This window comes from Vulpes vulpes, chromosome 6, assembly GCF_048418805.1.
Source record: "Vulpes vulpes isolate BD-2025 chromosome 6, VulVul3, whole genome shotgun sequence".
Taxonomy (NCBI): Eukaryota; Metazoa; Chordata; class Mammalia; order Carnivora; family Canidae; genus Vulpes; species Vulpes vulpes.
The window spans coordinates 31876079-31900559 of NC_132785.1; the positions used below are offsets into that span (position 1 = coordinate 31876079).

Consider the following 24481-nt stretch of genomic DNA (forward strand, 5'->3'; position numbering starts at 1 on the left):
CTTGGCGGGGGCGGAGGGGGGAGAGGGTGGGGACAGGCTGGTGCAAGTGTATTTCCTCGGCTGGAAACTGTCAACACTTTCAGTCTGATCCATGCCTACAAAAGTTTGTGTACATTATGCTGCACTGAAGCCACGAGTCAGAGTTACCAAACTTTTGTCTGTAATTCATTTCTGCCTCAGCGAGGCGGGCAGCCTGTCTCTTTTCCTCCTCCATCCCTCCTTTTGCCACTTCCCCGTCCGTCCGAGCTCTCTTGCAGCATCCTGTTCCCCATCTCCTTTTCCCATCCTCCCGCCGTCCTAAATCGGAGGGCAGCTACCTCCGGGGCTTTGGGGATTGGGGCTGGGGGATGCAACTGGGGCGCTTTTTCTGCTCCACCCCCGCGTCTGCAGGAGCGGGGCTCTGGACCACTACCTGTGCTTGGCCGGCTTCTCTGGACGGAGATTTTCATCCCCCGTTTTGCGATCCAGGATTCTACTGAATTCTCCCGGACAGGAGCAGGGTGGCCCGCCTTCCTCCCACCCGGATACAAACCCTGGCCGGTTAAGTTCAAATCCATGACAGGGCTTTGGTGGTGCGCACCTTAACTACGACAACAACGAAACAAAAACCGAGATCTTACTTCCCCTTATTATTATTCTTCTTTTTAACGTAAACCAGTTTTGAAAGTTTCGTGGTGCTTAAGGCGTCTGCTTGACCTAGGCAAACTGCAGCGAGGGGAGCATTTTGAACCTCGCTGAGCTGCTAGTCCCGTCCCTCTCAGGACGTCCCCAGAGGCACTTACACGGTGGGCGTGGCCCTCCGCGAGCTCCTAATTACCAGCTGCGGAGCTCAGGCTCCCCTCTCGGAGGGGACGAGGAGCACGCAGCGCGCATGTGCGGGCCCCGCGCGCTCCCCGCGCGCTCCGTGCGCGCCCCGTCCGCCCGGCGCTCCCAGCTGGCGGCGCCCCGCCTGCCACCCCCGCCGCCGCTGCGCAGGCGCGCGGGGGGTCCGGGCCTCGGACCGCTGGCCGGTCGCGGGGCGGTTAGCGGCGGGGCCGGGTGCCAGCCGGGGCCCGCAGGCTGGTGGCTGTCCCGCTGTCCGAGAGGCACTGCGGTCGGTCTCGGGCGGCGGGACGCCTTCAGGCCGCGAGTCTCCCGGCAGGAGGCGGAGGGCAGGAGGCGCTCGGCCGAGGCTCACGCGCTCGGGGCGCGGGGATTCCCCGCGCGGACGGCCCCGGGTGGGCGGGTGTTTCCGAGGCTGGGGGAGAATCCTAGTCGGGTCGGGAGGGCGGGTCCCTCCTGGCTGCAAATTATGACCCAATCAGCTCAGCCTGAGGTTGGAAACGGCACCCGCCCTTCCACCCGCTCGGGACTCCGAGTCCAGCCCGGGTGACAGGTGAGCTGCGGCGGGCGGCGGCTGCAGGGGAGGGAGCAGCCCCGCGAGGCGGCCCCGAAGCAACTCCGCGCTCCACCCTCGAGGCCCTGCCCCGCCCGCGCCCAGCCCCCCGAGCGAGGCTCTCCCGTTTCGGGCAGAGCGACTGGGAGGGCTGCCTGTCTCCCATCAAGTTGACGACAATTACGAAAGTTTTTAATTAGCTTCTTGTTATCATTCATTTTATTAATTTCCAGAACTCTCAGGCCATGAATTATTCAAAGGGCAAGGCAACCGGAGCGGGGCGGTCGCGCGCCCCCGCCGCACGTTCCCGGCCCGGCTCCGCGAGCGCCGCTTGCCCGCCGCCCCGGAGGGCGTGAGCCGGCCCGGCGCCGCCAGCCGCGGCGGCGCGAAGGTTTGATCAAATATTAAATAACGTAATTATTGCGACAAGGCTTATCTCGCAGGTGGAAAAGAGGCTCCCCGCGAGAATTAGAATTCGGCTGCTATTTAAAAAAAAAAAAAAATCAATTAAGCTTGCGGCCTCCTTTGAAACCGCCCGCGAGCTGTGTGTGGCTCCCGTCGTGGGGCTACGACCGCGGCGCCAGGAACACCGATGAGCAGCACCGCACCAGAGTAATTGTGGTCCTCACCTTTATCATCCCGCCGGCCACCAAGGCAATTCAAGTGGAGGGCGGGACACTTGCTTTTTTAGCCAAAGTCAGAAGTCACAATTCCAACTTCAGGGACTAGGCTTATGAAAGCTCATCCCCCGCCCCCGCCGCACCCCCCCCCCCCCCCCCGCCCCAGACAGGTGGAGCGGGGATGCTTCACGCAAGGTCGACGGGAGAGGCCCAGGCGACCCCGCCCAGAGGGCCGCGGGCGGGGGCTGGCCAGGTGAGTCGTAGGGGCTAGGGCGCCCTGCCTTGTGCTACGCGTGGAAACAGGGCCGAAGAAGGCTTCATATCACGAGCAACGTAGACATTGATACGATCATGGCAGCGAGTGCCTACGATTTATTTACGAGAGTGTAATCGAAGTTGAGAGCAATTTCAGAACATGCATCACACAAAAGTCTATTCAGAAGTTAGTTGCTGTGTCTTGAGGACATCATTTCCTAGACCTATGGAAGGAGCAGGACCCTGAGCTAGGACTGGGACAAAGAGAAGTTTGAAACGAAAGGATGGCATAAACGTCGCAGGTGCATTTCATGCTTATTTTTCTTCTGCCCTTCCTACTCCACGACCGCCTGGATTTCCTGAGAAGCTGAAATACAAACGGAGCACAATTTTCCCACTCTCTCCAACTTGAGGGTATTCTTTTTAAAGTACCGGAGCCACGCGTTTTACTATTTCCACTCACCGACTGGTTTCAGAAACTGCTTAGAGTGTAGTTCCTCTTCAGAACCAGAAAACTTTGAAAGGCCAACTACCGCTGAGTGAAAAGCCTTTGCACTCGCTTCAGGAGGACGTTTGCTTGTTTGTTTCTTCCTAAATTGACAAAGGTGTCTTAGAATATAGTCTTATTATTCCTTCCCAGGTACACAGATTCACTCACCAGAGGGCAAAGCATTTCTGTTTTGCACAGTTTCCTACTACATAAAATAGGAAACTCTGCAAAGCATGTGTTTTCATGGTGTTTTATTAACATAATATTGTCTTCTTTTTATTTGGTAAGGATTTTAATACAAAACAAATGCTTAAGTTCTTATTACATACATAGGTCATCATTATATAGTACAAATGTATTTGCCTGCAACATTTCTGTTTGGAGCAGATTGAAAAAAAAAAAAAAGACAGTCTTTGTAAATCTTTTCATTTGTTCATTCCTGATTCTCCAACAATGAAATCTGGTCGTACTTTTCCTATAAAATAACAGTTTGGGTTTTTTTTCTTTTTACAAATGCATTTTATTAAAAACTTTGATGACATTTCAAGTCAATAACAACAGAAACAAATCAATTTTGATGGAAGAGATCTATTTTTAAAAATACCTCTAGTGCTTTTTTTTTTAAAACATTAACAACTGTTTAAAATCACAGCTTTTTAAATGTATTATCCTTTTTTGAACATCAAGTGTTTTGTTTCACAGATTTGCCGGTGAAATTAAAAAGATTTGGCTAAAATAGGATGATGTCAGAAGATATAATCCCAGCTATTAAGAAACTTTGTACATTTGGCATCTAATCTAGTCCGAGGTCACCAAGAAATAAACTATCTCTGGCCTTTCTGGAGCAGTAGGTGGCACACTAAATGTTCCAAATGAACACAGGCATTTGACATGGTGGCTGGACAGATCAGTGGATGATTTTTTTTTAAATATATTTCTTAACCTCCAAAGAAAAGTCATTTAGTTACAACATGTTTAAAGAAATGTTTATAGGCTAGAAAACCACATATATACCTCCAAATGCCTCTTTCCCTGAACCTCAATTTAATTTGGGGTTGGGGGGGAACCTGGTTATTTACAACCTTCCACCACTCTGAAGTGAGGGCTGTGGTTTAAGAGTTTCTGTAGTTTAAAAAAAAAAACTGATAAACACAGGCAACTAATATAGAATTTATTTTATTCAGAGCACCGCTTTTCACATGAGTTATCTGAAAGTGAATTCTGATTCAGCAGAAAAATACATCATTCTCACCCCTTCCTCACTTTTTATCCCCCTTTGAATATCCTCCCCTGTATTTGTGGTTGAATTGAGTTTCATTTTTTGACCGGCTCTACCAGGACTTGGCCCAGTATAAACAAAAATGCACCCAAATCATAAAATTGCTCTTCTTTCAGTTATGTTTTATTTGTAAGCGTACCGGGACACATCCCCCTGTTGTATTTTGGCGCACAAAAATGGTTCTAATAGAAGTGGGGAGGGGAAAAGGTAATAGAGCAAAGACATAACCAAGGAGAAAGCTCAGCAGACATACATGGACAGGTAGATCAATCCGTGAGACATTTCAGGATTAACACTGGCAGTTTGTAACCACTGTGTGAGTGTGTGCATTAAAGAAAATATTTACAGTAATCTTCCTTTTTTTTTTTCTCTTCCTCTAAATACAAGAATATGACAAGAATGTTGTGTTTTCGGTGAAAACAGGCAGTAGACTGTGAAATCACACTATCCACAAAACGGTCTATCAGAAAGCTAGCCCAGTTTAGTGCTCAGTTTCAAATGCATAGTATGTTTGCGCTGCAAACAATGATATACAACATAATTAAATAAATAATGCCTAACCAGAGTGAGACCTAATTGTGTTTCTTTCTGCACCTTTCAGATCATGCATGATTTCAGTCTTGTTAAATGGCAGAGTTTTTTTTCTCATTTGTTCTGTTTTCAATTTTTTAGTTCTTATTAAAGGATGGTAATAAACCATCTCCACACGAGATCAAAAGAGTATCTTGTGCACCAAGCAGGCATTTTACCTAACCACCTTCAACTGTCTCATTTTTTAAATCCAGCAGCAGTTCATAGAGTACCTTGATTATTACTATGAAATACTATACATGATTTTCTATTTGGGAGACTGATAGTGCAAATTAAAGTTCTTCCTACCCAACATTTATCCCCAGCAATAAATTACTTTTGAAGAATAATAATAATAATAATAATAATAATAATAAAAACAGTTGTTTTGCTCTCCCCCCCCAACATGCAGACCCCTTTGAAACAAACGGAAGGGCTTTAAACCTCTCTTCCTCTCTTCTGGGATTTAGTTGATTTTTCTCCCAGCCAAGTCCTGCTCCAACTGAAAGCAGAAACTTTCCAGTATTTCAAAGATTTCATGTTCTTCAAAGAGAGAAAGAAAGGGTACCTAGAAGAGCAAGGTGGGTCTTGTTCTGGAGAGAAAATAGGGCACAGTATTTCTCCGACCGTCTTCCACCCCATCAGTGTATTTGAATCAATAGGGGGAAAAGTCAGTAGAGAGTTTAAAATAAACCACACTGGGAAAAATAAATGAAAGGGCAAGCAAGTTCCATGAGGAGGGGGGAGCCTATCTGGAAGTAATCTGTTTTCCAGATCTTAGATATAAGAGCAGAAATGAAAAGAGAAAAACTTTGTTAAATTGTTTTATTTTCCTGGAATAAAATATTTATTTCAGAGCTCCTAAGTTCTGCCTTTTAGTCAGCTCAAAAGCCCTGTGTGTCTCTCTAAACGTCCCCACCAGACAGTGACGAGGCCACAGGAGTATAGGCCAGGTCACAGGAAAACTTGGGACTCCTGAATAGCCTCCCTCTCATTCAGCTGTGCCCACCCCCCTCACTTTCTGGCAATGGAGAACAGGTATGGGGTCTCATTGGAACGGAGAAAATAAATCAAAGAAGATACGCATGGGGTGGAGGTGAGACTTGGAGGGAAAAAGTAAACGCAGAGACAGACCAGCTAGCTTCGCTACCCAGAATTTCACCTTCTGGTGTGTTTGGTTTTCGGTTTTTAACTCAGTTCAGGTATGTAGGGGTGGGTTTGGTGGTAGTAATAGTGGTGCTCTTTTTTCTCTTCCTTAGGGGGTAATGAAGCTGCAGAATACGGCTCCCCAGAGTTAAGTTTCTAAAGCATTTTTTTTTTCCTTTGCTTTTGTTCTGTTTTGTTTTAGTTTGTCTTTATTTGTCTGGTTTTTGGTGGTTGGTAGGTTTGTTTTTGTACATAGTCCCTTGGTCCCCAGGAGATTTTGACAAGTGTCTCTGGTCAAAAACAGTTCATTTCCCTACTCTTCCCGAGTCTCCCCCCCCCCCCCACCCTAACCCCCAGAACCAATCTGCTCCTCTGAACCCCTCCTCCAATCTCTGTCTTCCTTCCCCCAAACTCCCCTCTCACCCAAATATCCCCCCTTTCCCCCCGCGCCTGGCTCTCGGGTGTCCACACCCAGCACCCCAGTCCGCTTTTCTGGGGAGGGTGAAGGGCAGGGAGAGCAGAGGGGGTGGAAGAGAGTGCGCTCGGAGGGAGGGACTCCCCGAATGCAAGCAAGGTAACGGACACTCCAGATCCGGGAGGACACGGGCTCCGGGAAAGCCCCCCAGAAGCCCCTTGGGCTCCCGCTCTGCCCCGCCCTGCACCTCCCACTGCCCCCTCAGTAAGTGGCGGAGAACTTCATCCGCTTCTGCTTCTGTCTCTGGTTGCAAAACCACACCCGCACCACGTTCTTTTTGAGGTCCAGTTTCTCGGCGATGGCGGCGATCTTCTCGGAGGAGGGCCGGGGCTGCACGGCGAAGTAGGCCTCGAGGGAGCGCTTCTCGGGCGCTGCGATGGAAGTCCGCTTGCGCTTCTTCTCGCCGCCGTTGAAGAGCTCGGGCTTGTTCATTTTCTCGCGCTGCGCGCCCTCGGCCTCCTCGAGCCACGCCTGCAGGATGGGCTTGAGCGCGATCATGTTGTTGTGCGAGAGCGTGAGCGACTCGAACCTGCAGATGGTGCTCTGGCTGAGCGAGCCCACGCCCGGGATCTTGAGGTTGGCCAGCGCCGAGCCCACGTCGGCCTGCGTCACGCCCAGCTTGATGCGCCTCTGCTTGAAGCGCTCGGCGAACGCCTCGAGCTCGCGCGGGTCCGTGTCCGAGTCGCAGATGGACGCCAGGCCCGCCGCGCCCACCACGGCCGCCGCCGCCGAGGCCGCCGCCACCTGCCCGGCCGCCGCCGCCGCCGCCGCCGCCGCCGCGCCGTGGTGCGCCGCCGCCGCCACCAGCCCGGGGTGCGGCAGCCCCGACGGCATGTTCATGGCGGCGGCCGCCGCCGGGTGCGACAGGTGGCCCAGGCCGTGCATGTGCGGGTGCGGGTGCGCCGAGCCGCCGAGCAGCCCGCCGCCCGGGCCGCCGCCGCCGCCCCCCGGGCCGCCGCCGCCGCCGCCGCCGCCGGGGCCGCCGCCGCCGGGGCCTCCGCCGCCCCCCGGGCCGCCGCCGCCCCCCGGGCCGTCGTGGGCGCCGCCGCCGCCGCCCGCCGCGCCCGCGCCCCCCGCGCCGGCCATGAGCGCGAGCGAGGGCGACGAAATGTGGTCCAGCAGGTCGCCGGGCTCGAGCGCCTGGTGGTGGTGGTGGTGGTGGTGGTGGTGCGCCAGCGGCACGGTGGACGTGGACGTGCATGGCACGCTGTTCATCGTGTGGTACGTGGCGTCTGGCTTGAAAGGGTGGCTCTTGCCCTGGGACACGGCGATGTCCACGGCCGCCAGCGCCTCTGCCCGCGCCAGCAGCGTTTCGTCTAGGCTGGCGAAGAGGTTGCTCTGCAGCTGCAGGCGACACAAACCAAACCAAAACAACAAACAAACAAACAAACAAAGCCACAAAACGGAAGGGGAAAAAAAGAAAAAAAAAAGCAAAAGCGCAAAACAAAACCACACACAGGCCGGAAAGCACGAGCAAAGGGCAAACCAAACACAAAGCAACCGAAATAACAACAAGGGAGGTGGGGACAGTGGAGACCGGGAAGGACGGAATAGGAAGCACATCGGGGACAAGACAGGGGGGAGAGATGAGAGGGGACGTGAGTGTGGGGAGAGAGGCAGGTGCAGGGGAGAGGGGAACACAAGAACACATTCCGGGAACCGGCGTGGGAGACCAAAAAGGAGGGGGGAAAGAAGAAGAAGAAGAAGAAGAAGAAATGGAGATGTAACTCGCAGCTGGGGACCCGTGTCACGCACCCGAGCACGCACAGAGGCCGCCTTTCCGAGGCGTGAAATTAACGGAGAAAGTGGAGGGAAGTCGAGAGTCATGGCCCCAGCGCTCCGCTCTCTGATCGCAGGCGCCCGACACAGAGGCAGAGGCGACGGGTACACGACAGTAAGCGCCACCGGACAAAACATGCCTCGCAGCGGGATTCCTCTAAAAATCCCTGCCCGCAAATCCCCGCACCTGGACCTGAGCGCACACCGGCACCCGACATGCAGTGTCTCGGAGACGGGGAGGGGGCAGGCGCGCGGGCCGGGGCCGCGGGCGTGGGGCGCTTACCGGCGGCGTGGGCAGGCAGGCCCGCCGGATGGCCTCAGAGCTGGAGTGCAGCGACGGGTACTTGTGCTCAGGGAGGGTGGGATGCATGGCAAAGTGAGGCTGCTTGCTGTTCATAGACATCATCTTGATGGCTTGGCATGTAAATCCACAAACACTCCGAAAGTCTGCGGGAAAGTGCGCACGCCGGCTCCCCCAGCCTCCCTTCGGAGGCTGCAGCCGCGGCGGCTGGCGGCGCGGAGGCGGCGGCCGCGCCGGGGGCTGCTGCTGCTGCTCCTCTGCTGCTGCCGCCGCTGCCGCCCGGCGCTCCCTTTGACCGTGCAGAGCGCCGCGCACCGGCCTCGCGATCCCACTTCTCCTAGAGCTCTAGCCCCGCGCGCCGACGGGATGCACTCCTCTTACACCTGAGCCCCACTTCTCGCGGCCGGTTCGGGGAGCTCTCGCGAGAGCTCCCGGCCCCGCCGCGCTGACAGGCATCAGCTGTCTCTGTCTGTCTGACGCGCGCTCGCTCGCTCGCTCGCTCTCTCTCCGCGGCGCCGTGCGTCTGCGCGCGCGCGCGCGCTCGCCCGGCCGCGGCAGGCGCTGGGGAGCCGCTCTTATAGTGACCACCAGCAAGGACAGCGCAGGTGATGCACCTGTAGCTACCCGGGCATGCGCACTGCACGCCTCACCTTTCCCACCGCGGCTCTGGCAAGATCAAGAGGGCCAGCTATTGTCTCAGGGTGCGCACCTTCCAGGGGGAGGAAGACGAGATGCTCGCGAGCCCCTTGGTGCCTTCCCTCTCTCAAACTCTTCCCCCGTCTCCGTCGCGGGCCCTGAATATATGCGCATCACTCAGGCACACCTCCACTCCGGGATGTCTAACAAGCTGTTATATAATGTATACAGCTGGATATTTGTATGTTAAATTATGCCCGCGCATTCCTCTGTATACAGTATAAACAACAACACAGAAATGCAGAAGATGCTGTCTTTTGCTGCAAGAACCTGTTTCTTTCAAGGTTTATAAATAGGTTCCTGGAGAATAATCGCGGTGACAGACATTTGTTTGAAGCAGTCAGACGCTATTGATTTCCATATAATTTAATTTCCTCCGCATACTTTGTTGTTGTTGTTGTTGTTGTGAATATAACTGTGTCAGGCACCGACAGTGACAGCCACTTAGGAGCCACAAGGAGCGTGTGCTTTCTACTAGGGAACCGCTGTTGAAATGAAATTGTGCATTTCTCTTATTGTTTGTCTCCTTTAACCGTGTACAAACCCACATTTCAAACGAGCTCCGGGTGATCTGAGGCTTCTAGTAATCAAAAGGAAAAATAGTTAACAGGGTGTTGTTGGGATCCTTTCCTCTCCTCAGCAAGTACACACACACACACACACACACACACACACACTTTATGCTGGATACTCCGGGAAAAGGAACTCACTTCAGAGAAAAAAATAATAAGATGTTGAAAAGAGAACTTTATTTTCTCTCCCATTGTTTTGCTTTCTTTGCCTCTTATCTCTGTGTGTGTGTGTGTATATATATATATATATATACACACACACACATATATTCTTCTCCAATAGGGGACAGGATCAAGCCAGTTTATGGGGAAGTGTGATTAAAATATTAATTCAAACCAATTTGAAAGAAAGAAACCTAAGCTCTGGTCCGGACTTTATTTTTTATGTATTCTCTTATTGTGAAATCAAAACCTAAGAAGAATGAATCAATTAGCCAACCTGTTTTATGGCCCTTGTGTGGCAGGCAGATCAAGGGCCTCCCAGGAGAACCACAGTTCAGGTGCCAAGTCCCCAGGGACACAGAGCTTGCCCCGGGTGATAATAACAGCCCAGATGTTATCACATCTGTGGCAAGAGAGCTGGAGAGCGGCAAGAGGCTACTTATGGGAGGCAGAGATCAGATAAATAATCTTTCTGGTCTCTTCCGCACCAAAGAGGACTGTATTTTCACCAAAGAACAGATCTCATTTCAATAAACCTCAGTTGCAAATGTGTGGATCTTTTCTTAGGATAAACGTGTCCATATTTAGCATACCCACTCAATGCTCAAATTCCAAGAAGAGCCCACAGGCGTCACCATGGCTTTTTCTTTCTTTTCTTTTCTCTCTACACTCCTCCCCCGTTGCAGTCAGAGACGGGAGTAAGAAAAATGTTCACTTGCTGGTGTGAGAGGAGCTGCGTTTCCATCCATTACGTGGTCCCCTGGGAGTGCTAAATGCAATTTTATCTCTATGGGGGATAGCCGAGAAGCAGGACATCGCTGGAGGGAGCGAGTAAGTCCTAAGGTAGTTCTCACACCGGGTGCCCAGGCTTAGCCTAATCCTTCCTGATACCTACGGCAGCGGTTCCCTGAGCTGTCTCTCTAGGGGAAGGAAGGGTCCCGCAGAGGGTGAGAGTCTAGATCCTGCCCGCTCCCCAGGGAAAGGGTGGCTTTTAGGGGCCCGGAAGGGTCCATGGGAGACAGAATTGCAAACAGCACAGGTTCCTCCAGGGTGGGCCCCCAAAGTACTGGAAGCTCATCTCAGTTTACACTATGATGCTGGGAGGGCACCAGGAAACCCAGAAGTCAGGTACCCTGCCAGAGATCAGGAGTGCACTCACCTGCCAAGATTCCTTCTATAGTTCAAGTTCCTTTGGACACCTTTCTTTGAGCAACACCTTGGGATGGGGCCAGACCTTTGCCGAGAGTATTTCAGCTTTTCCTGGGGTTAAAATATGAGGGCTGTGGGTTCAATTCCCAACCCATTTGGGGCTCATCTGTGTCCACCATGGTACTTAAGAAGGTGCTTGTCACAGAGTAAAAATGTGCCACCAAACAACACATGTATGTAGGAAGGAAGAGAAGGCAGATGTGGAGGGCCCAGAAGAAAAAGCCAGAGAGTTCAGCAAACCAGAGGTTAATGGGGAGCAAGGAGGAAGATCACTGAAGAGTCTCCTGTCTTCCTAAAAAGGAGATGGACACTGGACCAGAGGGGTACGTTGTCCCCACGCAGAGCGAGCTGTAAAACTTGATAGTAGCTTGTTCTTTTTCCGAGTTCAATTATTTCATCCTTCCCTCATTTACTTTCTACTTTTCTTTCCCTCCTCAAATGCTTAGTAATCACCAGGTTGAGCCAGGGCAAGACATTGGAGAGAAAATGAGGTATAAAATATGGGTATCCGCCCTCTAGGAGGTAGCAGTCTATAAGAGTGGGGCAGCCCCAGGTGAAAGGGGTATTTATGGTACAGGCTTGAGAGGTGCGAAGAGAGGGAGGTGTAGAGAAATATGGGATGGGGTGGGAGATGACGCTGGGACAGTTATCTTGCCACATCCCTGCTGGGCCTCAGCCCCAGGCTAGAGAGTGAGGCACAGTGGCAGATCTGCTGGCAGTTCCTGGGACCTCATGAAGTCTTTTTCTACTCACCCCACTGCGGTGAAAGAAAAGGGTGGTGGACTGAGGCTCGCCAATAAGTCACTGCTTTGTTTTTCTGGTTTGGCAAGTGCAGTAACTAGTTGGCCCCTGACTGTGCTAATGATGCCCACATGGGGTCTGAGCCCTGGCATAGATTCCTGGAAAGCATCCCTCCAGCCCCCCACCCCCACTTCTTCTTCTTGTTTAATGACCAAGAGAGATTCTCCCCTCCCCCCATCTCATAGCTTTGCATTTTATCAAGAAGGGGATAATGAATGCACAACTATTGATTTCCAAGGAATTTCCGCCCCCAGGGATAGGGAGTCTATCATCTGGATCAGAGACACATTTCTTTCCCTCATTAATTAATTTTCTCCTCCTCCTTTGGCAGGCCCCACTTCACATCTCCTTTGGCAGCTGCCTTTTCCCGAGCTCGGAGAGCCCAGAGATTCCTTGGTTGGAGTGAACGGCTAGAGAGGGGCCGTTCAAGGGCCGGCGGTGCTGGGAGTCAAGTCTCCTAACCTTAGACACCCACCCACCTCTTCAGATCCGGAGAGCGCGCCCGACAGCTGCTGCCCGCTCGGGCTGCCTTTCTCCTTCCAGCGCGGGGAAAATCAGCGCTGGACTCCACAGCCCCAGGCACACACACACACACACACACCCCTTAGGGACTGAACCCGAGTTATTTGTTCGGATTCAGGGCCAGGGGGTTGGCCCTGAAGAAGGTCTACTTGGGTGCGTGGAGTTGGCGTGTGTGCACAGGAGGAGGGCATCGGCCCCAGTTCGGGCCTGAGCCCAGGGATCCGGCCCTCCCTGCAGGCCGGCCCCTTCGCGTTCTGGCGGCCCGAGCCGCAGCTCTGCACCTCCCAGGCTCGGGACGTCACGTTTCCGGCGGGCAGTTGCCCAGTTTGAAACGAGGCACAGTCCACAGCGCAGCAGCCGGGGCTCCGCGTGCAGGGGGAGCCCCCGGGGCTCCGAGCTGGCCGGCGCCAGAGTGAAGGGGCAGGCGGGGGAGGAGCAGGCCCTGAGGGCGGGGCGGGGGTCGGTTCTCGGGAATTGGAGCTGCACTTGGTGGGCCCGGCGGCGCCTCTCGCCCCCACACCGGCCGTCCGCGGGGTGGGATGGGGGAGCTGCTGGCGCGGCACCTTGGCTGCCTCGGCCAGCCGCCTTCCCAGGGCCGGGCCCGGGCTGCCCGGGTCCTAGGCGTCTCAGCGCTACCCCTCGCGCAGGCCGATCCCGTCTCCCCTGCCCCGGTTAGGGGCCGGGGCTCCCCGCGGCTCGTGCCCGGGTCCTCGGAGGTCGCTCGCGCGGAGCGGAGCGCGGGGCCGCAGCGCCCACCCCGTCGCACCGCGGGCGCTGGCCCTGCCCTCCGCCAGCCCCAGTTCCGAGCCCCGTTCCTGCCCGGGAGCTCGGAGACTTGCTGGAGGCCCTGCCCTCCCCCTGTGCCGCGGCCCGCCCCGCCCCGGGGGCTGCTCGCCGCCCTCCCCAGAGCTGAGGTCGAGTGAGGTTTGGGCCCCACGGTGATCTCCGGAGGGCTCCAGCCCCGCGCTCAGCCAGGGCTCCAGCTGGCACCTGCGGAGGAGGCTCCTGGGTACCCCGGCCAGGTGCCCCGCTGTCTTCTTCCCGCCGCCGCTTGATTTAAGCGCATCTTCCTTTGGGAACATTCTCCGGGATGTGGACCAGCCCACCCCGAGATGCTGCGCCCCAGTCAAGGTCACTGCCGGTCCTTAGCACTCTTGGCGTTACCTATGTGGATGTCTCTCTGCCTCTGTCTCTCTCTCCACCTGCATCTCTCTATGGACTTAAAGCCAACCTACCTTGTGGAACACCTACGGGGGAAGCCGGGCCGTTACGTCTCGGCCCTAACCGGGGCATGGCCTTCCCCGCCCGCTAGTTGCCAGTCCCAGTTTCGCCGTCCGAGGGAACCACGCTGTATCCCTAAACAAGGCCACGGGGCCCTAGGGATGAGACCCTAAGAGGAGCAAAGCCCCCCCCCACGCCCCCCCACCCCGCTCCACCCAGGCTCCTTCAAAGCCGGAAGAGCGCGCTGTTCAGAAAGAGGTGCTCGAGGTGCCCGGTTTAAAGCAACGCACAGAGCAACCCTACAGCAGGCATTCCCGCCAGAGACTGCGACGACACGGGAATTCAGTCGCCTTCCCCCTTCTCAGACAGTCCCCGCCCGCACGCAGGCCCGGGTCGGAGCGAGCCCCGCGGGCGCCAGCGGGCAGCGGAGGAGCCCCGGCCCCGGCCGCGTGCAGGCGGGCGCCCTCCGCAGGCTCAGCTCCGCCCGCCCGAGCGGGATCCCCCGGAGCGCCCGGAAGCCGCCGAGCCGCGCGCGAAGCCGCCAGTCCCACCGCCAGACGTGCGGAGTGGGGTCCTGTCGCCGGGCCCGGGCGCTCCCCGCCGCCGCCGCCGCCGCCAGCCGCCCCTCCTCCTCGCCGCCCGCACAAATCAAAGCCCCTTGCGAGGGACTGGGAAATAGTTGCCTTGTCATGTAACACATTGCCCTGATTTATTATAAAATTTTAACGAAATCATGCATATTTTAACAGCCTTTAATCACTGCATGAAAATTTAATTCATGGACTGTAGCGCGTTTAAATAAATGAAGTGTTAATTCATTAGGATTAATTAATTTGTTAAAGGATTGTGTGCAAGGTTAAGGTGGAGAGAAAACTCTTTGTTGGTTTCGCGTCTTAATCGCCAGGTTTCGCGAGTGGTGATAAAATGAAAGGAAACCGCAGAGCAAGTCCTGGGTGGGGCCTGGGCGAGACGAGCCGAGAGCGCCCTCGAGAGAGCGCGGGAAATCCCGGCCCGCGGGGCTCCGGCGCGTCTGTGCCCCGGGGGGCCGCGGGCCGGGGTTGGGGGAAGAGCCGCGCTGCGCTGGCTGCGGAAATCCCGGAAGGCCGGGCGGGCCCGGGTCCGACGGAGGGAGGGGGCTCGGAGCCGAGCCGCGGGGCTGGACCTCAGCTCCCCGCCCCCCGCGCAGAGATGACCCTGTGAGTGCAGGAGGTCGCGCCTTCCGGCCTCGCCGCGCCAAGCCTCGGCCTAATGGACAGAGGATGGGCCAGCCCGGCCACCTCCTGAGCCTCCCCGCGCCCAGGGAGCCGCCGTCTCGCCGGCAGGCCGCCCGCCCCGGCGGCCAGGGCTAGCTTCCTTCCAGTCTCGGGGGACGCCTAGAAAGAGGAGGCGGGGCAAAGGCAAACCTGCAAGGTCAGGCTGGAGCAATCTAGAGCCCTTTCTCAACCGGATGCCCTGACATTAGGCAGCGGTGCCTGGGGCACCTCTTCTGAGACGCCCGCGAAACAGGCGCCCCTACAAGGACAACCCGCAGGCCCCTCGAGGACGCGTCCTTTCCCACACCGAGCTCTTACTCGTCCTTAGAGACCCAACGCGAACGGCACTTCCGTGGAGATGCCTGATTTCCTCTCTGCCCCATGCCATCCCCAGCACCGACGTTTTCTACTCACTGTGCTTTAAGGATCAAAATGGGCCAGAACTAGCTTCTCTGTCATAACAGAAAGTCTCGGTAAATGCCTAAATCCTTGCCTTTGGTAACCAGATCTTTACACCACGAAATTACAAGCGTTGCACAAGGCACACACTTCTCCACATTGGGGTCATCCAACTAACATTTATTACAGGGAGTTGGCTTGCTCCCTCTAAAGACACAACAGATCTAAGAATCTGCCATTTCAAGAAGTGGAGTTCCAATTCAAAGTATTCTGGGTTGCTTCCGTCCTATAAAACTGAAGATCACCGTAGCTTGAGCTCCAGATGGGTTCTTAAAAGAAATCTGCATCTTACTAGATGTTTCCTCGCTCAGAGCGGGGTTCCGAGAATTAGGCAATAAATGTTCACTATGCACTCTGAGATCATTGCTTAAAAGGTTTTCTCCCTGCCAAGTATTATTAAAAGGATTGGGTTACATCATCACAGCAAAGACTGTGTTGTAGGACTCCCACAAATAGGAATGAAAGACCTTATGAAGCTTTGGGAAACACTCTTAATCTAATAGGGCCACACTCCATAAATGTTAAACTGTTCATCTCAGTTTGATGTTCTACAAGTATCACTCACAGGTACAAAATCTGGTATATGTATTACACCGAATAATTGAAAACAATTCAAGTAGACAGAATCAAGTTCCTGAAACATCTTAGGGTTTAAGACCAAAGTTCTTCCTCTATTCAGTGGTAACTTTAGTTCTAAACCAATGTAAATAGAAAAGAGATGATAAGAATACAAAGCAAATTTGAAATTAAGGAGCTATACATCTTAAAACCTACCATTTTCACTTTTAGTCACAGCTGATCAATTAAAACAGGAAAAAGTCATGTCATTGTGGATGGGATTAAATTTTGAAAATTAAAAGATGAACACTAAAAGGCATGTAAAACAAAACAAAACAAAACAAAAAAGCCCAGCATCATGTTACATTCCCTTACCCATTACATTTTAAAGAGGAGCAATCAAAAGATGCTGTTTTTAGAGACATGACAGATTAGTGTCTGCTTCTCTTATCACAAGTGCATATTGTTCTAACACAGCCTTAGTGCTAACCCTCCCAATAAGGAAGGGTTAAATTCATCTAAACGTCAGAGCAAATACAAACTTTCTAAATGTCTAAGTGGCACACAACTCTCATCACTGAGCTTCCACTTAGTAGTGGAGTTAAACCCCGGAACATTGGCAGGAATTAAATGCTACTTGGAAAGAAACATGTTAGAAACATGTTTAGAAATATTTCTAAAGTAATTTAAAAAAAATCCTTGGAAATTTCAAATCCATTTCATTCATCCTTTGGCCTCCAAATGTGAACTCTCAGCATAGGAGAGGAAGGGTAAACTCTAGAGTCCGAGGCCCAGCTCTAAGACCTGGCTCTATCCCATTCCAGCTGTGTGAACTCTAATCCTCAAATCATTTATTTTTTTATATGTATTTTTAAATATTTTATTTTAGAGAGAGATTGAGAGAGAGCACAAGCATGTGGAAGGGCAAGCAGAGGGAGAGGGAGAAGCAGAGTTCTTGTGGAGCATGGAGCCCATGCAGGGCTCAATGCCAGGATCCTGGGATCATGACCTAAGCTGAAAGTAGATGCTCAACCAACTGACTGAGCCACCCAGGCACCCCTCAAATCTCTTATTTTAAACTGAGGATAACAGTTCTTGGCTTATAGAGTTTGAAAAGATGATTAAAGGAAATAGAAGTTAGCAAAGTACTTTATTTTATTTTATTTTTTTTAGATTTTATTTATTTATTCATGAGAGATACACAGAGAGAGGCAGAGACACAGGCAGAGGGAGAAGCAGGCCCCATGCAGGGAGCCCGACATGGGACTTGATCCCAGGACCCTGAGATCAGGCCCTGAGCCAAAGGCAGACGCTCAACCACTGAGCCACCCAGGCGTCCCAAAGTACTTGGTTTAAATAAAAGTTTTTGTTTTGTTTTTAAAGTGTGCATATAATAAATATACTTAAAAGATATATGAAACCACCACATTTATCATGATAGATCAGATTATCGTAAAAGACGTAAAGAGTACACGTGAAAATATGTGATTAAAATAAAATCCTGCAGGTTATTCCCTTCAACTGAGAAATGTCACAGGTTTGATTAATATATGAAATATTGTTTTGGGAAGAATACAGCAATGTTTCTGAGGCAGCTGGGAAAGACACCGGTCCAACAGAGGCACTCTAACCCTGATTAGACATTAGTAAATAAGGTTACACGTTTTGGAATGCAAGGGCACATTGTCAGTATATATTTGGATTAATGGATTAAAAACTGACACATTCATAGTAAAGATGAGTTACAGATAGAATGAGAGTGAGGCTTACCCCCCAACTTGCTCTATGATTACTCAGAAAAATTGTGGACTTCTACATTTAATAGAATTTCAAATATATTACATTGTCAAAGATATCTAAACCTCTGGTATCTCATAACTTTAACACATCAAAAAAAAATACAAATACTTATTGGAAAATATTTATGATAAAACAAAAATTATGCTTTGTTAGCTTTTCTTTTTGGCCCTTATTATTTCTAAAAGTGGAGGGCATGATTCTCTAAATCATAAAAATGATCTGTTATACTTTTATGGTTCATTGAATCCTAGAGTCTATTATTAACAGGGGTCAGTGAATTTTTCTGTAAAAGGCCAAACAGTAAATATTTTAGGCTTTGTGGGCCATATGGTCTCAATGGCAACTATTCAATTCTGCCACCGCAATGTAAAAGTAGTCATAGATGATACGTAAACAAATGAGTGTAGCTGTGTTCTAATGTGACTTTATTTACAAATACTGAAATTTGAATTTTATGTCATTTTCTTGTAATATGGAATATTTTTTGGATTCTTAAAAATCATTAAAGAATGTAAAAATCATTCAACCCTTATAAGATCAATTAAAAATGGTAAGTTTTAATGGTCTTTAAAGGCTAATTCAATATCTGAGACAACATCAAGGATTACAGTGCTTATGACATCCTTTATTCAATTCACATAGAAAAGCATGCAGTATTAATGTAAAACAGTACAGTATTAATGTAAAATGTTCAGTGCACATTAGATAAACAAGTCATTAGCATACAAACCATTTTTAAAGGCCTATATTGGCATACCAAACATGTTTAGAATATACTTTTTCAGAGCCTAAATTAAAAATTGTGCTTAGCTCACCTATTCTCATCTCAACACTCTTCATGAAAGAAAAAATTCTGTCCTACATAAAAGATATGCTATTAGCCAACTAAAACTTCTTTTTCTTAAGTAAGGAAAACAGTGCAAGCAAGAACACTACCATGCATACAGAGTTTCCACAAAGAACAGTAACATGCAAACAAGAACTTCACTCCAAAAAAAAAGCTCCCCTGGGATGAAAGTGGATCAAGAATTTGGCAAAGGGCACTTCTGCACCTGTGTATCTGGAATAATGAAGTTACCACGTTTAGGCTCCTCCAAACCCAACCAACCGTTCTACGCCTTCTTTCCAAAGTAAAGAGTAGTAGGCTCAATTTCTGATTTTCAACACACATACAAAAAGACGAGGAAACGAAAGCTACCTGACATAAAACAAATATTTTCATATAGAAAATGTATTCTTTCATTTTAGCAAAAGGTTTTCACAAAAATTGTACAAAACACAATGTTAAAAATGCAAACATACGTACAAAAAAGTCTTAAAAAAAAAAAGTAAATGAGTATTGGACTAAGGTTAGAGTGCTATTTCTCCACCATGGCCCTGCCTAAAAGTTGGGCCACCACTAAACATAAATAAAAAAGGGCAAGCAAAATTATTTTTACCCTAGGAAAGCTTTAAAGAACTCAAGTGTCTTATGAGCAGTGTGTAGACAACACAAAAAGTTTTATTTAAGAAATCCAAGTTCTGAAGACAACCAAGGCTCATTAATAGGCCACTGTATCTAACAGCTAAATTAAGATTCAAGAAAACAAAATACACCCAAACCAGATACATATAATATTCATGAAAAGAAACTATCTTTTCTAGTTAAAAAGATGCCCAAATGAAACTGAAAAAGGACAAATTCTTTAAAATGAACAGAAGTATTTGGGGGTACAGGCTAAACCACCATTCTGACTTGACACTTGACTACAGATTATCAATTCAAAATCATATAGAACTTTTACGAGGGGAAAAAAGTAACTTTAAAAACTTATATTCCTCTCAGGACAAAAACATAAATGACACCTTTCTAATGAGTCAACTTTTAGTTGCTTTTGATGGGCTAGCATTGGAAAGACTGCTCTGGATTTTTCTTTTCGCTGATTGATTCATATTTTTATTCCTCTTCTCAGGCACAAAGGAGGCAGACCATGGAGACTGAAGGTGGTTATGAAGACCATGCATCTCTGAAGTCATCTTAAACAAAGATGACCCAAACCGCTGATCTTCAAATAGCCGGTGTGAACTGCTTAACAAAACACCCTGGGAAAACTCAGTCTGAAATAAACAGCTCGGGGGTTTGATTTCATTAGTTCCTGGGTTAGAACTAGTATGAAGAGAAAAATCTTCATTCATTTCTTGGTCAGATGGAGAGAGAAGAAAAAAAGAAGTGGGTTTCCATTCATTCCCATTTTCTAACTGATCAGTAGTTAGAGAACCTTTGGAAAGGTTTGGCTTAGTTCTTTCCTCCAACTTATCCGGTTCCTCAAGAAATTCACTGCCTTGAGATGACTTGGATAATCCATCCAGATCCACTGACTTAAAACCATTATTACAAGGGCTCTTGCTGTTGTCGGACTCCGACATCATTGAATCCAGTTCAGAGATTTTGTCAAGGTAAGCTGCGTCCATTGATGCCTCACTGGATGTTCTTGTCCGATTCATTTCAAAAGAGCGAATAGAATTCAACCTTTTGGATAAGCATGAGCCTGATTTCTCACTTAATTTTAAAGAAATTTCTCCAACAGAATTTGCTATCGTGTTCCCCTCTGAGCTTTCAAAATCCAAGTTTTGGGCATAGCTTGTGGAACAACAGTCCCAAAACCCTGTCTTTGAGGAAGTAAAACATTCTGATTTCTTTTCATTTTCACTTCTATCATCTTCTGATGAATCTTTATTACAAACATTCGGAGAATCACAAAAATCATCAAACACCAATTTTCTGAGATGATTTGAGTGCTTTTTGGAACCTACTGCTTTGACCACAGAGCTCTCTCTGTTTTCTGGAGTACTGAGCTGAAGGCAACTAAGGGACAAAGGAGTACAAGGAGCTGGAAGATCATAAAGTTCCTCATCTTTGTAGGGTATACAATCACTTGGTTTATTACCCCATTCTCTTTCCAAGTAAGTATCCATACTTGTATCTGTGACATCTAACATTATTTCCACCTGTTTCTGATATAGGTCTTTGTTCTTGGAACAATTTGGTTCTGTTTTGCTGGTGCATTCCTGCCTCGCAGAACTGCTAGAAGGTTTTGCCAGGTGAGAACTTGAGGTGGATGAGCCAACCTGCTTTCTGGCACCATCACCTTGACTCTTTGAGGCCATATCCTCCTCGTTACCTATGCTCCCCTTGCCATCAGTAGAAAGTGCTCTCTGGCAAATGGAATTCATAGCTTCCTTCTCTTCACTTGAATTTTTTAGCTGTGCAATTTGAGATTCTAGTTCCTCTATATACTTATCACTTCGTTCCAGGGCTTTCTTGAGGCGATTGGTTTCACGTTCATGCTGTTCTACTTTGGACTGAAGAGCAGCTACTGTAAACCTTCCAAACCTGCAAGGAATGGAAAGATAGTTAAAACTTTACGGTTCGAGCTTTTTTCTTTACTTTTCAAAGTTTAAGAATACAAACTGTCCCAACCCATTCCAATTTCACCTACCAGTGACATCTCAGACCATTCAGAGAACAGGTCAAAAGCAATGCCAGATGTATTATTTTCACAAAAGAGTTTTTCCACTTTATGTAATAATATGCATGTGATAACAATGGCAAAGATCTAATAGGATAGATAGATAGATCTGATTTTGTGGTCAAATCAGATTAGTAGTAGCAGAGATGCAGAAACTCATGGCTGATTTCCCTTCCAAGAACTAGCTCTATCAATTCAGCTCATATATGCATGCAGGGTTATCCCCTAAAACAATGGCAAAGATTTATGATAACATTTGAACAGTGGTCCACATCTTGAAATATTTACATTCAATCATTTTCCTATCGTACAGCAGTGTTTTACAATACATTTCTTATACAATGTCACCTTGTCAAACATAAAATGCCAATTTGAAATTCAGAAATCTTAGCAGTCCCAGCAGGAGTGGTTTTAAATACTTATTTGGACCCTTTCAATTATAGCCACCCTTGATCTGAAGCTTTTACTTGGCCTTTTTGAACACTGGGCTTTAATTCATTCTAGCTCTACTTATTTTTGGCATTTTACAACTGTGCGGAACATCAATCTCATTTCTTCCAACTTTGAAATACAAAGTCAGTGCTTGTGGTTCCAATATATTACACATAAAAACATTTTCACATTTTCTGAAAAGGAACATTTTGGAGAGTAACTGAAAAAGAACATATCAAAAATTCACTTCTTTTACTCAGGATTATCTTGTTTTCATTATTCCCTTAAAATGGGTACTGGGGGCGGGATGCCCCGGGTGGCTCAATTGGTTGGGCAGCTGACTGTTGATTTCTACTTGGGTTGTGATCTCAGGGTCATAAATTGAGCCCCACGTGGTGCTCTGCCCTCAGTGTGGAGTCTGCTTGAGATACTCTCCCTCTGCCCTTCCCCTTTTGCACTCACTTTTACATGCATGCTCTCTAAAATAAATAAATAAAAATAAATCTTAAAAAAAATTGCTTCTTATGAGCCAATAAACATAATAAGCATTGCATTCTAACCCCATGGAAAATACTTTTCTCTACAAAAATTCTTTTAAAAAGCTTCTTTCTATCATCTTGAAGAATTCACAGATTGTCTGTTTGGAGGAAAGTACTTGAGAAGGTTACTTCTAAATTTTTTTTTTATCTATGGGTTTATCTTTTTCTTCCTTTCCCCCTTAATTATAAGAGTAATTACAATTAAGGTGGGTGGTTTCTTAGTTTTGGCTCAGGTCCTGATCTCAGGGCTTGTGGTATCCTCAGGTCCCATTCAGCAGGGAATCTGCTTTCCCTCTCCCTCTGTTTCTCCTACCCCCAAATCACACGCTTTCTCTGAAACAAATAAATAAATTTTTAAAAAAAGTAATTACAATGAAGAGAATATACTAGGTATTTAAAAAAACTATAAAGAAGAAACCCAACAGTAATAATCTTTTAGAGACAACCACTGTATGTGCTATGACTCTCACTCAATGCCCAACACCTCCTCCTACACTCCAGCCCAATTCACGCTTTAGCTCATTCCGACACAATCCCAGCTCTGGTCATTAGGGGGGAAAAAGCAGGTCAGAGGTAAACACAGATTCTTAAAATCTCAAGAAAGGGCCTTAAAAGACACTGTACTGAATACTGATCTACTCACTACAATTAACTGAACTCCCAGAAAGAGCACACTCCCTTCAGCCTCTAAAAAACAAAGCAAAAACCACAGGTACAACAAAAACAAAATCAACTACAGTAACAAGCCTCCCTATATTAAAACCAAGTTTACTACTATGAGTATCAAGTTAAGTCAATGATGGTAGTTGTTCCTTCTTTGTTAAAGAAAAATGTTTTGGTTTGTAAATGTATTTGTAGTTTCTTCAAGGGAATTTTGAAGAGCAGATAAAGATTGTAAGGACATCAGCAAAGATGTTTGTGAGTTCTTGATTGTAACTACTCTATAATCAAATAACCCACATATTTTTAAATGGAAAAAAAAATGTGTAGCATGTTTATTTCATGCAAACAGCAAAAGTGACAGCCTTAAATTTGCTTACCAAGATAAAATTTATTTTTTCCTTAAGTGCAATTTTTACAATAAAGGTAAACTCAGAAAAAAAAAAATCAAACAATTTAGAATCAAATACTGTTACTAGATAATAAGTCAGCTATTACCAAGGTATGTCCTTGGGAACTCAGAGACTTACATAAGAAAAGACTAATGACAAACAGTCTTTCCCAAAAGTTTCCCAAAATCTTATTATGTTTTTAAAAGAAGTTAACAAATGGTTCCGCGTTGTAAGTCAAAATAACAGTCCCAACTGTGTAATTTTTGTGTTATTTCAGAGAGAAAGCTGAAGTGCTATGAGAACTAACAATAAAGGTCAGCAACAGAGCACATATGACAGGGACACCAAGCAGAAGTCACTGATGGAGCCAGCTGTTTTCTAAAAGGTCACTGCCCTCAATTCCCCAAAGTTCCATTTCAATACTTTACAAGTCTATAATACTTTGAGTGATCAGACCTTTTTACCATGCTAATCAGAGGCCTGTGCTGGTGAGCAAACTAACAGAAATGTAGGGTGAAACCATGGAACTGATCAATTAATTAATCAATCCATGTAATTTTTTTGTCTCTCTCTCCCCCATTAGAGTATAAGCTCCAGGAAAGCAGGGAGTCTGACTATCTTATATTTCACTGCTAGCTCCCTAGAGCAATTCCTGGCATATAGGAGTCCTATTAAATACTTCTTGAATAAATGTTATTTTCTTACTTTAAGATCCATCAATGCCTTACATCAAGAGAGAACCACCACCATAGCACCAGATAAGCCAAAGGTCCTTGGGTCTCTTCTATATGTAAGTATTCTGATTTACTATGTTACTAAACTGAATGTTTCATACATTTGACTCCCTTTCTTTTTTGTCTTTATTTCTTCCTTTCTTTTTTTTTTTTTTCATTGACACCAAAGAAAGCAACAGAGAACAACATATACAGAGTATAGTTCTGTGGCTTTTTGTTTGTTTGTTTTACTACAGGCTTGCCATCCTATACTGCTCCTTCTAAATAAAACCTTCCACTTTAACTTTAGCAAAAGAATGGAAACATATGAGACTTTTGATATAGCTATTAGGGATTTTAAGCTAACCCTCGATTACTATATTAGATTTGGCAAAGGAAATTAATCAAGTCATATAGAAGTAACAATTAGGGCTGCCTATCTGATGCTATACTTCCATAAAAGAAGACAATGATGATAAGAGCTTATTTAACTTTGGGTTTTAATACTCTTATTCACACTAATTCCAGATATTTCCAGAGTACATAACATTAAACGAATCAATGCCAAGGCAAGCCGGAGGGAATTCTAACATCATTTACCATACTTCCTTTTCCTGAGCAAATTTCAAAATGGAGTATTTTTATAAACATTCCATTAGAGACCAAAAGGCTTTGATTTTGAAAGTAGCAGTG

General features: G+C 48.0%; 2 protein-coding genes across 3 annotated transcripts in view; both read right to left on the reverse strand.

The window, feature by feature from the left end:
* Positions 1-6411: 6411 nt before the first annotated feature.
* Positions 6412-8473, reverse strand: POU4F1 (POU class 4 homeobox 1). Its single transcript, XM_072760435.1, has 2 exons — positions 8273-8473; positions 6412-7554 (listed from the first exon to the last, which is right to left on the reverse strand). The coding sequence occupies exons 1-2, from the start codon at positions 8393-8395 to the stop codon at positions 6412-6414; spliced, it is 1266 nt and encodes a 421-aa protein (XP_072616536.1). The 5' UTR covers positions 8396-8473.
* A 9602-nt stretch (positions 8474-18075) lies between these two features.
* OBI1 (ORC ubiquitin ligase 1) overlaps positions 18076-24481 on the reverse strand; it is a 40850-nt gene continuing 34444 nt past the window's right edge. For both annotated transcript variants that reach the window (XM_025982338.2, XM_072760834.1), the window contains one exon: positions 18076-20916. In XM_025982338.2, the coding sequence (XP_025838123.1) occupies positions 19401-20916 (1516 nt within the window). In that variant the 3' untranslated portion in view covers positions 18076-19400. The remainder of the gene's footprint in view (positions 20917-24481) is intronic.

What these genes read in the sequence shown, in the direction of transcription:
- POU4F1 (XM_072760435.1), bottom strand. Translation starts at nt 8,395, where the DNA reads ATGATGTCTATGAACAGCAAGCAGCCTCACTTTGCCATGCATCCCACC. An exon ending in CCTGCCTGCCCACGCCGCCG is followed by an intron (nt 7,555 to 8,272) that starts GTAAGCGCCCCA and finishes TGTCGCCTGCAG; the next exon opens with CTGCAGAGCAACCTCTTCGC.